The sequence below is a fragment of the Triplophysa dalaica genome, chromosome 19 (assembly GCF_015846415.1).
Source record: "Triplophysa dalaica isolate WHDGS20190420 chromosome 19, ASM1584641v1, whole genome shotgun sequence".
Classification (NCBI taxonomy): Eukaryota; Metazoa; Chordata; class Actinopteri; order Cypriniformes; family Nemacheilidae; genus Triplophysa; species Triplophysa dalaica.
Genome location: NC_079560.1, coordinates 10892501 through 10908766, shown reverse-complemented (window position 1 = coordinate 10908766; position 16266 = coordinate 10892501). Strand labels below are relative to the sequence as shown.

Below are 16266 nucleotides of genomic sequence, written 5' to 3'. Positions count from 1 at the left end.
AAAGATTATTTTTTTGAAGGATGTTGACAAATGAACAACAGCAGTACCCATCGGTTTTGTGTCCATACAATGCAAGTGAATGGGAACTGGAATGTTCGGGGACCAACATACATCAAACAATCTTTTGTGTTCTGCAGAAAAAGGTTTAAAATGACATGAGGGTGAGGATATGTTGAAACAATTTTCTATTTGAGGTGAACTCTTAAACGTCATTACATTAATAGCAAAGCTCCCCTAGAATATTTATGTATATGCAATGTCCGCTCACATTTATTACAAAGCAATGTTTTTATATTTTTATTTGGCAAAACAAATATATCGACTGTGTCCAGAAACACGTATCTATTAATATGCTGTTCATTGATATTTGCATAATCCTACATTTTACTAATGTTATATTTCATCAATTGCGACAAGACTTCTCAGAAGCTCAGCTTTGAACTAATCCAAAATTCGAAACGCTACAGACCCACAAGGATTGATCAGTAAATGTCAAACCTCTGACTGCATTTCATGTGGTCATTTCATGCTTTATCTCATACAAAAGAGCGTTTTATAAGAGACGGCGTGTATTTGATCTCATTATGACACTCGTCTTCCTCGTGGCTGTCCCTCCATTTGGTCTCCCGTGCCGAGCGGTGGAGCCACATCCCCAGCATCACCAGAGCCAGCTGGAGCAGTGCCATAGACAGACTCAATAACACCCCCTGCAGTGTTCCTGGGGTGTTATTTGGCGCTACAGGGGCACAAAGACATTTCAAGTCAACTAAAACTTACACTCGCCATATCAAAATGCCATTAATTACATTATACCCTTGAGGAAGGATTTCTGTCCTCATCATCTCATTACTGTTATGTATTTAAGACAGACTTACGGCTATACACAGACAGGTTAATGTAGCAGTGCTGGGTTCCTAGCGGGTTGGACACAGAGCAGCGGTAGAGACCAGAGGCCTCCGCAGACACATTGGAAATCTGCACAGAACCCATCATGCCACCTGTATAACACACATGTACAGCGACCAACATGAACACGCGTAAAGGTGTTTAGTAGCTATCATAACTATGTTCGATAAATGATTGAATTCTATTGTCTAGACTACTTTTTACCATCCATGTTCACTGGTAGGATGATCTGATCAGGTTCAACCTTTTCCCAGATCAACTGTGGTGCAGGAAAGCCCTCTAACACCACACAGGAGAGTTTCACATTGCCCCCGGTATCAGTGTCTCCTTCCCACAGGCACATGGGTAGAGATGGAGGTGCTACACACACATTAAACGAATCATAAAGAGTTATTGATGCATGTGGATATCCCCCCGTATAAGCTTAAAATTTGGAATAAAACCCAGTTACAGTAGTACGGCTATATCAGCCTTATGTTGATATTCAATTTAACAACACAGTAGTCTGTTTGTGTTAGCTGTGTTATACCCAGCACTGTCAGGCTGAGTTCTCCAATGCCAGGGTCTCCTGTCTCAGGTGGGTTGCTGACCACACATCGATAGACTCCAGCATCAGACACCCGCGTGTCATTCAGGAAGATGTCAGCACTCCAGGGCATGCCAACGAACCCCACCCTGCCCATGAAGGAGGGGCTCTCGATTACCTGCCCGTGATCATACACAATCACCTGCACACAGAGAAAATGTAATTTATGACAATTTGAGTTCCTTAAAGCAGTGGTTCTCAAACTTTTTCGTTGTAAGGCAGCCTTTGTGTATAGTGCATCGCTTTATAGTCCCCCCCAATAAAAACATAGTATTTGTTTTTGGTTCAATTAAAATTCTAAGTTTAAGATTCTGTTATACAATTCTGGCACTTTAATACTTTGGGTTGGTTGTTTGATATTTCTGATGTTTAATTGCATTAAATTTATGACAAATTTCTATATTTCATATACTGTAATGCCACAAAATGTGTGCCCCCTGGATCCATCTTGGGCCCCCAGTTTGAGAACCACTGCCTTAAAAGTATCTCAAGATCGATGTGTTACTTTAAAACCTATTTACATACTGTATGTAGCGTAGCTATTTACATTTTGCTCCAGCATTTGGCCTGAAATTTGAACCACTTCGAAACCATGAGATTCAAAATATGAACTGTTGAGTGTTGTGCAGGTCTATGAGACCTAATTTTAATGTTTCCTGCATGCTACGTCATTTGTTGTTTTTACAACCTCAGAAATGTATAATGAATTAAATGTAGGATTTTAAGGCATTTTTTAATCACACAGATTTTTTTAAATAAAAAAACAAACACCTAATAAGTGTGATTTCGCATGACAAATATTGACAAACGTAAACATGACAGTACAAGTATTGACCATATATGATGCTCTGTGAAATTCAAGCTAAACACTGAAATGTTATTGTGATCAAAGTCTGATTTCGGCTATTTGTTTCAATGATTTCAATCTTTGACATGGCCTTAGTCAATATGAAAGATTTCAAGGTCATGTTTTCACAGAATGTTCTTCACATTATGTAGTAAATCACTAATGGATTAATGTTGTGGGTCCACAAGAGGAGCATATTATAACATTATATAACATATATTATAATATGCTATTATTATAGTATTTATTATCTATTATCTTATCACCTTTTCAGCATTTCTTTTTCATTGTTTTTGGATTATTCACAAATCATTATCATTTGTAACGATTTCATTATTATTATTCTAAGATTAAAAATGTAAATCTTTAATAAAATCTTTACCAGCAGTCCCAGTGTTTATCTTGAACGCTTTAGGCTGTATTGTGTGCTTTGCATAATGCATGTACACCGATCAATACTCTAGTAAACAACTTGTTAAACCGCTAAGGAAGCACATCAGAGCAGATTCCCCAGGACGTTACACAATCGAGCTTCACCTGTGTGGGGGAGTCAGGATCAGAAAGGGGAGTCAGGGTCCAGATGATGCTGAGGCGAAACAGCGGCATCAAAGTGAAGAAAGAACAAGGCAGTGGAGCAGATTCCCCCTGTATCACTTCTACACTGGACTCCCTTACTGTCACCCGAACTGCGCCTGGATAAGATTCAGAGAAACCCAGTCAACTCATTTTTTGTGTGTTTAAAATAATCGAATAAATTACCAGCAGGCTCATTTATTTGTGCTTCTCTTGTCTTTTTTATCTCAATAGTTATAGTACTCTCATCAAAGGAATGATGAGTCGCACGCCCAGTGCCCGTCCGCCCCCGGGCCTTAGTGTGTGTGGGAAGCAGTGATGATAAACACTTAATTACAGCTGACAGCCTTGGCAAGGACGAACACACACTAACAGAAAGAACAATGGGCTCCAGCTCCTCTAAATGAACTGACCCACATTACAAATATTTCAACCATTCTGACATTATGAAATACATTTCTATTCTCCAAAACTGTCATCTTGATCAAAAAATATATTAATGTGTTTATTTCACTTTGGCTCTTTTATACCTCGATCAAATATTTTACATGTAATGCACTGATTTCGAGAGGGTTTTCAATACGAAGAACATTCATATAGTTAAGAAATATTAAATCTTTGGCAAACTACACACCTGAATTTCTTTGTTCTTGTATAAGTTTTGTTCAATTTATCCTCACCCCACATCTCAATGTTTTCGAGATAATATTTTAAATCGTAATATTTCAAAATGTGTTGATGACGATAACCACCTTACTCACCATAGTGGGAAAAAGTGGAAACCAAGAAAATCAGCCAAAAGAGTTTCCATCCCGCACAGCCCATCACTGACATCCGTGTGCTGGTTTCTCCATACAGGTTAGTGTGTTTCTCTCTTCTACCCTCACTGCCACTGAATGCTCGTGCTAACTTGGGTTACTGAGCAAAAAAAAGGGGGCAGTTCCTTTCACCCCATCCCCATATAAACCACAGAGATTATTAAACTTGAAATATTCCTGTCAATGTTAATAAAATGTGATCTTTTACACTTGAGTCACACATCAATACAAAACAATTGAAAAAAACATCACCACCTCAATTGTAATAGATTTATTACTTCAATTCGTTTCACGTTTAATCTAAAATTCAAAGTACAACAAAAGAGCTTTATAGAAGAAAATACACAATACTGACTCTTGACATGTTGGGCAGGTTATCAAAAGAACCTCGAGTGTACCGCAATAACTGTACATGGCATGCACACTAACAAGATTTTGAAAGGCAATAATGGTACACAATTTGCGGAAATGGTCTTCTTAGGTCACTTGAAAGTTAAAATTGAGCATACTATCAGTTATCAGAACCTTTATTATTAGATCATCATGTTTTAAATGGAAGGCATCGGGGAGGTAGAGACCAGTGAACTTCAATCAATGGCGGATTCATAAATTCACAACGTTTGAGAGACTGAACTCAGAAACCACAGTGGAGTGGGTTAAGTGTCAATAGCAGCGTAGACGAACCCTGATATAACTGCACACTGTACAGTACATACATGCTTTTATTACAACATAACAGATTCACATAAGCAAATAAATGTGTATTTCTATACAGGTGCACCATAGTATACTTCATACACAAAATATTTTTTAAATATCTTAAAGGCTTGTCTTTTATGATTCAGTCAGATAAAGTGTTATTGAAAATTATTAGATCCTATATTTTGATTAAAAAAAACACAAAAGTTATACAATAACAGGTACATGACAAATCTGACAAAACAATATCGAACCCCTAATAGCAAGTGCTATTTAAATGCAAACAAAATATTGGGATTTTATTGGGCAATACATTGAACAACAGACAAAACCTTAATAAAACGGTTCATAAATAGCATCCCCAGCACATGTTTTATCCTGACTGTTGCCAGTTCTGACCCTTTCAAAAAGCCAAAAACAAGATTAAATAATCCCGCAAACCACTGAGAGTTTCTTATGACATCTACATTGTGATCACTTCAAGAAGAACAGCTGGTCCTCTGTTCCGTCTGAAGCAGCTTTATGTGACTCAACATTGCCACGGATTGGCTGATGTCAAGAGGTCACTAGGAGGAAGGTTTGTTGTAGCCAAACAGCCCCACAGGGATGTACTTCACATGTGTGGGCCACTGAGATGCCAGCTGGAAGAACTTCACATCATTCCACTCCATTCCATCTACAGATACTGAGACATCATATGGGCCATCCCATTAGTGAAGCAGTAATATCTGACCAACTGGACCATAACTATTACAGACCTTATTAAAGGTCAATGTGAATGGGTGTTTCAATGGCCAATTATTACAGCGTAGACTAGAGAGTAAAGGTAAAATGCAAGAAAGAATATTAATGTTAAATGATGTTAGATTTATAGATTAAAGGGTTGAACACAAAGCATGATTATAGTCCCGATGTGGACAAGCTGTAGGGGTGCAATACGTAAACTGGGTGCAGTAGTAGCCTATGTGGAGATTTGGACCGATCAACATTGACTCCCGACACATTGCACGAGCTTGGTGTGGTACTTTTTGTTTGTTTGACCAGTGACAGATGGGCAAGATTATAGATTGCGCCCCTATACAAAATTATTTAATTATATATCTGAAAAATGTACTTTTTAAAAACAAAATTCATATTTATTTTAATATAACATGAATTGCGATTAACTTAAATAGGAAGTAAATAAATAACAACTAAAACATTCTCATTGTTTGAAAATAATGCTGAAAATAAAATGAAAGCAATTGTTTTCTTAATAATAGTGTATTTGAATATTAGAGCTCATGAAATGAATATTTCACTACTATTATTATTTAGACAAAATGTTAATAAGTTTTTAAAAACATTTTGTCAATCGCTCATTGCTCGCTGAACTCTCTGTAAGTCGCTTTGGATAAAAGCCTCTGCTAAATGACTAAATGTAAATGTCAACCTCTGTGCAAATGCTGTAGAGACACAAACAAAAGTGTATTGTATCATTTTGGATTTTCTTAAATAAATGGGCTACATGGTCTAGTCAAAGTGCCTTTTCAATTCACTTAGTTGAAAGCGGTCAAAAACAGCACGCAGTGTCAGTGTTACCAGTAAAATGGTTCAAAATTATCAAGACGCTCTGAGCGGGATATGAACTTTATCCACTGATAAGCCCAGCAAGGTATGCAGGCGTGCTAACAGTGTTTTTCAGGAAATGGACAAAAACACTTTACTTTTTCAATGATTAGCAAAGTTGACAATCACTTTTTAATGCTTTTTATTGGTAAGATATTTGCAAAACTCAGTGACACACAAAGGATGACTAATGATAATGATGTACGGCAAAAAATCTAAATGATGAAATGTGGAGAAATAAGGTTTCAGAAGGACAGCAGCGAGATGCAAACATTCATCTGTACCTCTTAGACTTGTTTGTTGATTCTTGGCCGAGCAGATAAGTCTGGTGATGCCCTCAATGATCTGGCTCTTTGAATCGATGTCTCTCTCTTTTGGCTTCTTGCCCAGAAAGATGGTCGGCACTGGAGACAGACAAAATGAGCTATGAAATGTGTTGAGAATCCAGAAAAGCTTGAGAGACAAAGAAAATGCAGAGAGTGCGTGGATGAGAGAGAGTGCAAATGTCAACTGCATGGATAGAAAACAGCGCAGATAAGCAACAAAACACTGAGTCATCTAAAGCAAAAAACAAATCAGATTACAAGTGAAGCATCTTTACAGCCTGAAGCAGCATTTACAAGCCATTACCATTATACCGCTGTTTATTTCCACATTAACTCATGAATCTTCATGACATTACATAGTGACGTACTGTAACGTTCACCTTTCAGTAAGTACATACTGCAGGCTTCAATGTGGATGAAAACACACCCTGCATTATTCAGTAAGAATATAAATGTCCTAAACCATTGTAGTGTCCATTAGTGAGTAAATAAAGGCTCTGTTTTTATATCCATTGGGCCTTCTACTGAAGCAGATGTAATTGCCTATGTAAAGCATTCAAAAGTTGACACTTATGAGAGACTATTGGATGGTGTCCATGAACTAAGCACTAGTCATCGAGACAAAGATTTTCATCAAACTGTTATTTCCTGTTTATCTTCTCACCTTTCTTGTTCTTCTCCTTGGTCACCACAGTCATGGACATGGTGTTGGAGCAGGTCTGGAGCTCAGATGAACCAGAGCCCGGTAGCCGGCTGACCTGCAAGGACCTAAAAGCACATTTCAGTGTGTGCTTGCCCGGGTCTCTCCGCTCTCCTTCTTTGCGCTTCTCGGGCCCTGAAGAAACCCAATAATCCACCTGCAGCCCAATAGCATCCACCCCATGAGACATAATGGGGCTCCTACATAACAGAATTGATTTAAACAGAATTAGTTTTGAATGGATACGATCTTCAAAGTGATGCAAGAAACAGGTATATGAGTGAATATTTATGTAGTTTTATTTATTAGACACCACGCGTACCCTAAAGCAGCCAATCCACTGCTTAGTGATGGCGAGGGCGGAGGCGTAGCGGAGTCTTTCATCACCCCAGCAGGGGATCCATGAGCGGGAGGAGACATGGAGGGAACCGCCAAGCTCAAAGCCAAACCTTCCTCACCATCTCCACCTAATAGGGACAAATAATTTCAGTCGAAAGTACACTGGAAAATTGAACTTTCTTAGTATTTTAGTCTTGTACAAATATCTACTGCCTACCAAAGTAGGAAAAAAATATTGTAGTTTTTTTCTGTTGAACACAAAATTAGATATTTTGAAGAGTTTATGATAAAAAGGTTCTGGAGCACCTTTGACTTCCATTTAATTTTTCCTACTATGGAAGTCAATGATGTCCCTGAACTGAAACTGACTAACATTCTTCCAAATATCTTTCTCTTTGTTCATCAGAACAAAGTAATTTATACAGGTATGAAATTACATGAGAGTGAGTTTATGATGACAGAATTCAAATTTTTGGGTAAACTATCCCTTTTTTCTCACCCCATTGGCAGATATCTTGTCCTGGCCTGTTTTAAGCATAAACAAGACTTTATATCTTAATATCTTAATATGTATCTTGCTTAAATAATTTTTACGGAGATTCAAAACAGCAAAACAAGATAAAACACTAAGGAATTCCAACTGGTGCAAACCTGAAGATCCTGGGCTGGGTTCCACCAATCCCACCTTAACTATCTGTTGCAAGGGAAAAGAAAACATGTTTCCATCAGCAATTAAATCTCAATACACTCGTGTGATAGCGATAGCATAATGATCATAGGAAATCTACTCACACCCACAAAAGGAACAAAATTTTGGCAGGAGTCATCATCTTGCCTGGAAATGTAAAAAGCAGCTGAAACGACTTGACTGGAATGAACATATTAAATATGAATAAGGCTGTAAAATTTAACAGCAAATGCAATGCTTGTGCAGCAGTCTCACGTCTTGTGCTTGCAGGTCAGCATGGCCTCAGCGATGGGCAGCTGATGGGTAACTGTGGAACCATTGATGTACTGAAGAATTCGTCCCAACACATCCACAACATCAGAAGACGATGAGACTGTACATACAAAACATGCAATTTAAATGCAAAAGCAGTAAACAATGTCGGTCAAAAAATATTAACACAACTGAATATTCACAATTCACCCACGATTTAGCACCCCCGAGTAAAACTCAACCTAGAATTGTTTAACACTGCGTCCACAGTCATTGATCAGATAAACCAGAATAGGGATTAAAACACAGTGATGTCTAACTAATGCATTACCTACCAGACTGAGGAGGCTCAATACGGCTGAAAAACTCCCTCCACGAGCTGTCCAGGAAGGAAGTACTGTAACGGCTGTCCAGAGAACCCAGGTGTTTGGCCGCAGGGTGAGAACCTGTGAAGTCATTAAAAAATTTGTGAAGTATGGTCGAATTGAATATGCATGAGGATAGCTCATTTACAATGTGCATAAATGAATGTTATCAGTGTCAGATATCTTTGGAAAAGTGCAGCAAGCGTTTCATAATAATCCCAATTGACCAAACTGACCCACTCGGAGCTAGTTTACAGTATATTAAGAATATGTTAGAAGTGTAGATGTTCTGAAAACACACCTAGAGGAACCACAAGGAACTTCATGTGGCTGAGCCAGTCGGATGTCTTGTTGGCGAGCTGAGAAACGAAAAACCTCAAGATGGCCCCGAGGTAGCTTTGACCTCCGACAGAAACAACCTTTACCGGTTTAGGCATGATGGAGTTACAGTTGCAGCTGTGGCCAGAAATAAAAAGAATACATTTAAAACTTAAAAATAACTAAATACGTTTTTTAATATTTAAGTTAAGTTTTTAACTACATAAAACCCCTGGGGTATAACACTGCCTGTAGAAAAATAAATACTCCTACTGATTGAATTTAGATCAATATGATTCATTTTAAAGGGACAGTTCACCCAAAAATAAAAATGCTGTCTTGATTTACTCAGCCTCAAGTTGTTCCAAATCTGTATAAATTTGTTTGTTCGGATAAACACAAAGAAAATTATTTGGAGGAATGCTTATAACCAAACAGTTCTGGCTCACCATTGACAACCATAGTGAGAAAAAATGCTTTACACATTTCTTTGTTCAGTTGAACACAAAAGAAGATATTTTAAGAATGTAACAAAGCAAACAGTTCTGGGCCACTTTTAACTACAATTGTAATGGTAGTCAAGGGTTGCCAAGATCTGTCTGGTTATAAGCATTCTTCCAAACATCTTAATGTAATGTATAATGTATACAGATTTGGGACAACTTGAGGGTGAGTAAATGATGACAGAATTTGTATCCCTTTCAGTACAGATCATGTCAGTTCACATTTGTGTTAATATGTAAAGATTCTACCACGACTAGACTTACAATTTCTGTATGCGTGTGAGCAGGGTGGAAAGGACGGCCTGGATTTCTGATCCGGAGCAGGTGCAAACCACCGGGAGCTTCTGAGTCTGCAGCAGTTCAGAAACGTACTACACACACAAACAGAGTCAAACACACACTCTACAGTAGAACCTCAAGACTGAGTAAAAAGATAAACAGTGAAGTTGTTGGGTTGGTTGTTACCTGTCCTTGCCAATCGCTGCAATTCACCAGGATGAGACTGTCAGGAAGAGTGCTGTCAGACAGCAGAATCTGGTTGAGCTGGTCATAAACTATCTTTCTCGGCATCTGCACAAAAAATAACATGACTGAAAACATCTCGTCCGTCCTCATTTTCTCACATCACTGACTGTGAAAATGTACCCCCTAGTTGTTCCAAATCTGTATTCATTTCTTTGTTCTAATGAACACAAACAGTTGTATTGACTACAATAGGAAAACGTACATGTTATGGTAGTCAAAAGTGCCCCAGACCTGTTAGCTTCCTACATTCTTCAAAATATCTTAATTTGTGTTTAAAAGAACAAAAAAATGTATAAAGCACATTTTCCCACTATGGTAGTCTGTTGTGGCAAAGAACATTTTAGTAACAAGCATTCTTCTAAATATCTTCCACTGTGTTCATCAGAACAAAGACATTTATACAGACTTGAAATATGGTAAATGAAGACTGCCCACAAACACATAAGAGAAGGGAAATAAACATTTTAATATTTACATATCGAAACGGATTTCACAACTTTTATGGATTTTCCTAATTCCTTATGATATTTATGTAATAATAAGTAAATATAAAAAATTTATATCATAAATCAATGAAATCGGCTTTGAAACACATATTTACAAAAATGAGGATTGTGCAAGTTCTTGTTTTGCCAAACCAACAAATAAGCATTTGCTCATGAAACCACATATGATTAAGTCACAAAGATGGGTATAATAGATAACAGATACCTATTTTGGGTATTAAATACCTTCTATTTTACATACACATTATAGACCTAGAGTCATGCCGGGTAAAAGATCTACACTTTGACTTTAAAGGCTCCCGTATCGTGGATGACTCAGAATCATCTATTTATGTCTCACTACAGCACGATTTACACAAACATTTGATGAAGAGCAGATTGTAAGGAACAAAAATATGGTTTAGGGAAATGTATCAAATATTTAATGTACTGCAGGAGGGATTATAAACAGTACTTCATCATAACAGCTCTCGAGTATGTTTTTTTCAATCCTGCACAGGATGAAGCGCTAAATGGACCAAATCATGCCAGATCCAACGTGGAGTTACATAAGGAGAATTACCACCCACTCTCTCTCTCTCTCTCTCTCTCTCCCTCTCTCTCTCACCCACCAGAATCCTCCTGCACTAATCCTAATGCACAGCCCAAATGAATCACCATATTCTCCGCTTTGCCCTCTCCTCCAAACACAAACAGTTTCCCGAGCAGAAAACCCTTGGGGTGGGGGGCTATCGATTGTTCTAAGCTTTATTCAGAGCAACTTAAGGACAGTAAAGCTCATGGCTAAGTGCTTGCTGTGTGTAAGGATGGTACCTGAGGGGTAAGGCTGAGCTCGGGAGATCTCTCGCTGTCTGAGCTGTTTGTGCGCTCACTAAGCGGTTTGGACAGCTGTCTCTCTTTCATAGGGGTCCCTCGCTTCAGTTTGGGTGTGTGACCACCATCCAACCTGTGGAGAATTGTGCTTATTTATTGCCCTCCCTTCATTTTCATATCAACACGTGTACAACAATAAGCAGCCTTTCAATCAAGATACGGTATATAAATGCTATGAAGTGAATCAACAACGAAATAGTCTAATAGTGAACAATATGGCAAGTTTTGTTATGCGTGTGACACTGACCGGGGTGATGGCATGTTTGTGCTATTGCTCCTCTGCGGGGTCCCGGGCCTATCGGCCACAGATACAGTGATGCTCGGGGTCCCGTCCCCTATAACCTCCACTTCACTGTGTTCCTGCAGCATCAACAGCTCAATAAATACCAGCCCACAGGCTCACAAAGGGTCAAAGAGGTTTCACTACAGAATAAATGACATGAGTGAAATGATGGGGAGAAGAAAACCATCAATACCAGAGTGTCCACCTCTGAGAAAACATCGTCCAGGTGTGAGCTGGGGGAGCGTTGGATTTGACCGCATTTTCCAGGCTGTTCACCCCTCTTCAGGAAACAGCGTGGGGAGAGAGAGCGAAATGAGGAGATGAGAGTTAGTAAAGTGAACAGGACTCTATCCACTAGAAAGGGCAGAGCCCTTGAAGAAGTTTTCTGAAGGGTACAGTCACATATGTGCACATGTGGAACACCCTACAGGAAAACATATGTCTGATATTTTGTAATTGTGGATTCATATATTTTAAAATTAAGTAAGCTTAAATGTCCCGTGAAATCAAAATTGTAGAATATGTTATTAGCCTATAGGACATCAATAGACTTTGTCACACCTGCCTGGCCCGAAGCTAATTTCCAGTCTGGTTATAATATAACAATTCATTTTATATGTAATTTATATTAATATTAACTCATATTAATACTTTTTGAAACAGGATATTAATTCTGTTCAATTGAATTAAAACCACCGAACAGTTATTGATTCTTTGCGGAGGTCTAACGGAAGTTAAGTTTGGACCACATAACATTAACATAACATTTGTTTATGTTGTAAACTATTGTTAACAAAATTCCCATTTAAGCATTCAAAACAAATACTCACAGGACTTAGTTTTTCTTTGACGAAGCTGTACCTGCTATGCAAGCTACCAAATTCTGTCTGAGAGCTGGACTGTGACATGCCTTCAAAAAACGGCCTTAAAAAACAAATGCAAACAAACACACAGTGATTGAGGGTCAAAATAAGGTTAGATGTAGATAGAAGATGAAAGTAGTTTGCTTATTTAAGTCCTTTTGCAATGTACCACAAATCACCATATCAGTTTCTGTAAATGGATACCATCAGAGTATACACTAGCTAGGGAACGCTGTACCTGAGTATGGGTTTGGGTGTGCTGATAATACTGTCAGTTTCCTCCAGCTCTGGTCCGCTGTCACTGGGGTTATACATCTCCAGACTGTCATAGAGCTCATCCAGATCCTCTTCCACATCACGGATCTGGTCGTGGGACACATGGTCCAAACCAAACCCTACCTGCGTGCATAATATTAGCCATCAGACGCACATCAGCAGTTGAACTGTGCTACTGATATAACTGAGAAACGGATAATCTTTTATTAATATGTTAGTTTGTTGCATCATATTATCAGCTGCTTATTCAAATATGTAAAGCATGTCTTTATGCACAAGCATTGTGGAAGTTGCTGTAGCGTACAGGATTTTAAAGAGAGTGTCAAGCTTAGTGTGACTTTAGCACACCCTGTCGTTAAGGTTAAAAATGTCAAAATACTGCCTCAGTGAAATCCAGTTCAACATGTTTTTTCTTCTTTTTTGTAGACACTGTGTGAATGAGTTTCTTCAGAGCGGTGTTACTTCCATAAAAAGTAACAAAATAACACTTTAAATATTGCGTTTCGCAATACTATAACTACTTTTAAAAGCAACAGTTCCCAACAATGCCAATCAGATTGTAATATGTAAAATAACTAAGTTTACTGACCAATGATTAAAATGGAATAATAATAATAAAGTTTATCCATCATTAGAGACTTATACTGCGTTTCAGACACTTCGGATTTAGGATATTTCCCTAGATGTTTAACTATAATAAAGTAACATTAAAACATCAAGAATATTTCAGGTTGAAGTGGTAAATACACTAAATCAAAGGTATCTGGAACACAGCATTAGTGGTGGTGGCAATGGGAAAAAAGCAATCAAATCATGTCACGTCAGAAATCGAAAATTTACGAGCTGATCAAGAATGAATGGCACCACAAAGTCATAAACATGAATGGGAAAGTTTCCAAGTTGGGGGCATGTCAGTGAGGAAACATTGCAGAAATTATAAGCTTTTTGAAATTGTAAAAATTTCCCTCAGAATCTAGAAGCCTTGCAGTTTAATAATTTTGAGATTTGCATATGCAGAAACAAGCAAGTCAACTGATTTACAATATGTGTCCGTGGACAACAAAACCTCATGGGTCTTCTGGGTCCATTTTCAAAATTGAGATGTATGGTTTGTTAGGATAGCACAATATTTGGCCAAAATACAACTATTTAAAACTCTAAATAGGGAGAAAATCGCCTTCGCAATTGTCCAAATGAAGTCCTTAGCATAGCTTATTTTTCACGAAAATAAAGTTTTGATATATTTACAGCAGAAAATGTACATAATATCTTCATGGAACATGATCTTTAATTGATATCCTAATGATTTGGGCCATAAAAGAAAGATCAATAATTCATTCCCGTGCTACTTAGACTGGTTTTGTGATCCAGGATCACATAACATTAACATGTATGCATTTGGCAGACGCTTTTACCCAAAGCAACTTACAACCTTGCGTTGTTGACGCAATGCTTTTACCACTGAGCTACAGGAAAGACATATACAGTATATAAAAATATTTGATATGGACATGCACTAACGCTGCGTTTATATATATTTTTATTAAAAGCAGGTACATTGCCATCTTGATCCAACCAACGACTTGAATACACCTGATGTCATCATTACTTTTCCCAACCGGTCAGACTTCACAGAAAGCTTCGAGCAGAATTGGTAAAAGGATGAAGAAAAACAAAGAGACTCCAAGTGCATGGAAGAAGAAGGCCACAATTACCTCATCAGACACTTTGAACCATTTAACCAGCGCCATGAGCTTCTGTTTGATGTTGGGTTGCTGGATTTAAAACACAAACACATTGTTAGACAGAAAACGGGGGAGTCAGAAGCGACAAAAGCAAACAGACGCAAATTACCAGGGTATCTGGCTGAGAAACAGCAGGAAACAAAAATAGCAGCAAGCGAAGAGGGGAAAAAAAGCTGTCACAACAGGCACTGAACTGGCAGCCTGTCAGCCAGAGCTAGAAGACAGAGTTCACAGGAAAACAAAGCCGACTCGTGAAGGCATCTGAGAGGAGGAAGCAGTTAATGTGCTCAGAAGCCTTGTCCCTTAAGGTTCAATATGACTGCAAGAATATCAGCATCTGCCGCTAAAGAACGTCAGTGACCCGAGGTGTAAACGTGCAGTTGTTTGGGTCAAGACGGATACACAGAGTGTCGGTTTGGTTCTCCATTTGCTATTCCTGCCTTGATGTTACTTACGTTAGCTCTGCTGATGGAGGCTGTGGAGGGTAATTTACGACGAGGTTTTTTCTTCCTTAGTTCATCCTCGTCGTCATAGAGGTACTGGCCAAAAACAACAGAACATCCTATAAAACATCTCCATGAGCATAAGAGCTACAAGCCTTTATAAGTCTCTAACTTGTTTGCATTCTTCTTGTGTTACTGAAAGGTTAAACGAATAATTCTCACAATAATTCCACACAGTTTTCCCATCTGATTATCTTATTTGATCTGATTCTTCTCCCCACAAAAACAAAGTGCTTCACTTTGCTCACTTTACTCTCAGCATCCGCAGGGCAAATGTGTACTTAATAAAACAGGAAATAGGCAAGAATGGCTGAACATCAAAATCAATGTTCTCCACCTCACAGGCTTTACGTGTACCTGCCCCTGTAGTGGGTCATCGCTGGCATCCTGCTCTGAAGAATAGCTTTCCTCTTCCTCCTCCGAATAATTATCCATGTCTGGTGAGCGATCTGAAAGAACAGGAGCCATAAAAGCCATTCAACCGCAGTGCCTTGAAGTTTAAAAAAAAATCGTTGGCCCCTTTTCCAGAAATAAAATCGGGCCGCTCTTACCAGACAGCTTGGCCTTTGGTCCCTCTGGGTCGATGGGTTGACTAGAGAGGGAGTAGACTCGGATCTCAGCGACAGGCAATGCTGTGTCTTTCACTGTTGTGTGCAAACCCAACACCTGAGCTCCTTCTGTGGGATGCTGCATTACCTGAGGACAATGTAGTTGACCAACAAAGGAAGAAAATAGACAAAGACCATTCAGTATGAGTCTTAGGATGTAAATAATGAGATAAATATGAATGCAAATCCAAATTATGATACTGTTGTATGATTTCAGTTATTGGATATGGCTCATCGTTATGCCCTATTTTTCTAAATGTGGACGAATGCTTTCTCACCTCAGCCATATTAATAAGTCCTAGTGCGAGGGTCTTATAGCCCAGAATAGTCCGATTCTTGTACCTCTTGCGTCTCTGCAGCATTATCTGAAGTTTGTTAGCATCCCTCTTTAAAAAGTGTGGATACTGAGGGAAACATAGGAGCAAAAATATTCAACATTATTTAGATCCACTATGGATACAACATGGTAAGGATAAGAGCCTTAAGACCTATAGAAAACGACAAAACAAAAGAAGAATCTACTTAATTTACAAATGCACATTTGTATTCAACTAAT

The 16266-nt window shown here is 38.5% G+C and overlaps 2 protein-coding genes across 4 annotated transcripts in view; both read right to left on the bottom strand.

The window, feature by feature from the left end:
* Positions 1–189: 189 nt before the first annotated feature.
* On the bottom strand, positions 190–3779 carry zgc:165604 (uncharacterized protein LOC792578 homolog). The gene is made up of 6 exons (XM_056731869.1): positions 3674–3779; positions 2877–3031; positions 1436–1634; positions 1111–1266; positions 876–998; positions 190–736 (listed from the first exon to the last, which is right to left on the bottom strand). The coding sequence occupies exons 1-6, from the start codon at positions 3744–3746 to the stop codon at positions 537–539; spliced, it is 906 nt and encodes a 301-aa protein (XP_056587847.1). The 5' UTR covers positions 3747–3779; the 3' UTR covers positions 190–536.
* Positions 3780–4002: 223 nt separating this feature from the next.
* The window catches only part of pacs1a (phosphofurin acidic cluster sorting protein 1a), a 14912-nt gene continuing 2648 nt past the window's right edge, over positions 4003–16266 (bottom strand). Inside the window, exons 4-24 of one of the 3 annotated variants that reach the window (XM_056730572.1) lie at positions 15989–16114; positions 15654–15798; positions 15460–15551; positions 15055–15138; positions 14570–14629; positions 12817–12977; positions 12546–12639; positions 11909–11995; positions 11680–11792; positions 11373–11505; positions 9994–10098; positions 9793–9899; positions 9009–9163; positions 8678–8788; positions 8346–8463; positions 8195–8270; positions 8054–8096; positions 7386–7530; positions 7028–7263; positions 6322–6441; positions 4003–5114 (exon numbers count right to left, since the gene is read on the bottom strand). In XM_056730572.1, coding sequence (XP_056586550.1) covers positions 4996–5114; positions 6322–6441; positions 7028–7263; positions 7386–7530; positions 8054–8096; positions 8195–8270; positions 8346–8463; positions 8678–8788; positions 9009–9163; positions 9793–9899; positions 9994–10098; positions 11373–11505; positions 11680–11792; positions 11909–11995; positions 12546–12639; positions 12817–12977; positions 14570–14629; positions 15055–15138; positions 15460–15551; positions 15654–15798; positions 15989–16114 — 2430 coding nt within the window. In that variant the 3' untranslated portion in view covers positions 4003–4995. The remainder of the gene's footprint in view (positions 5115–6321; positions 6442–7027; positions 7264–7385; positions 7531–8053; positions 8097–8194; positions 8271–8345; positions 8464–8677; positions 8789–9008; positions 9164–9792; positions 9900–9993; positions 10099–11372; positions 11506–11679; positions 11793–11908; positions 11996–12545; positions 12640–12816; positions 12978–14569; positions 14630–15054; positions 15139–15459; positions 15552–15653; positions 15799–15988; positions 16115–16266) is intronic. The other 2 variants (XM_056730573.1, XM_056730574.1) reach the window with 2 other exon arrangements.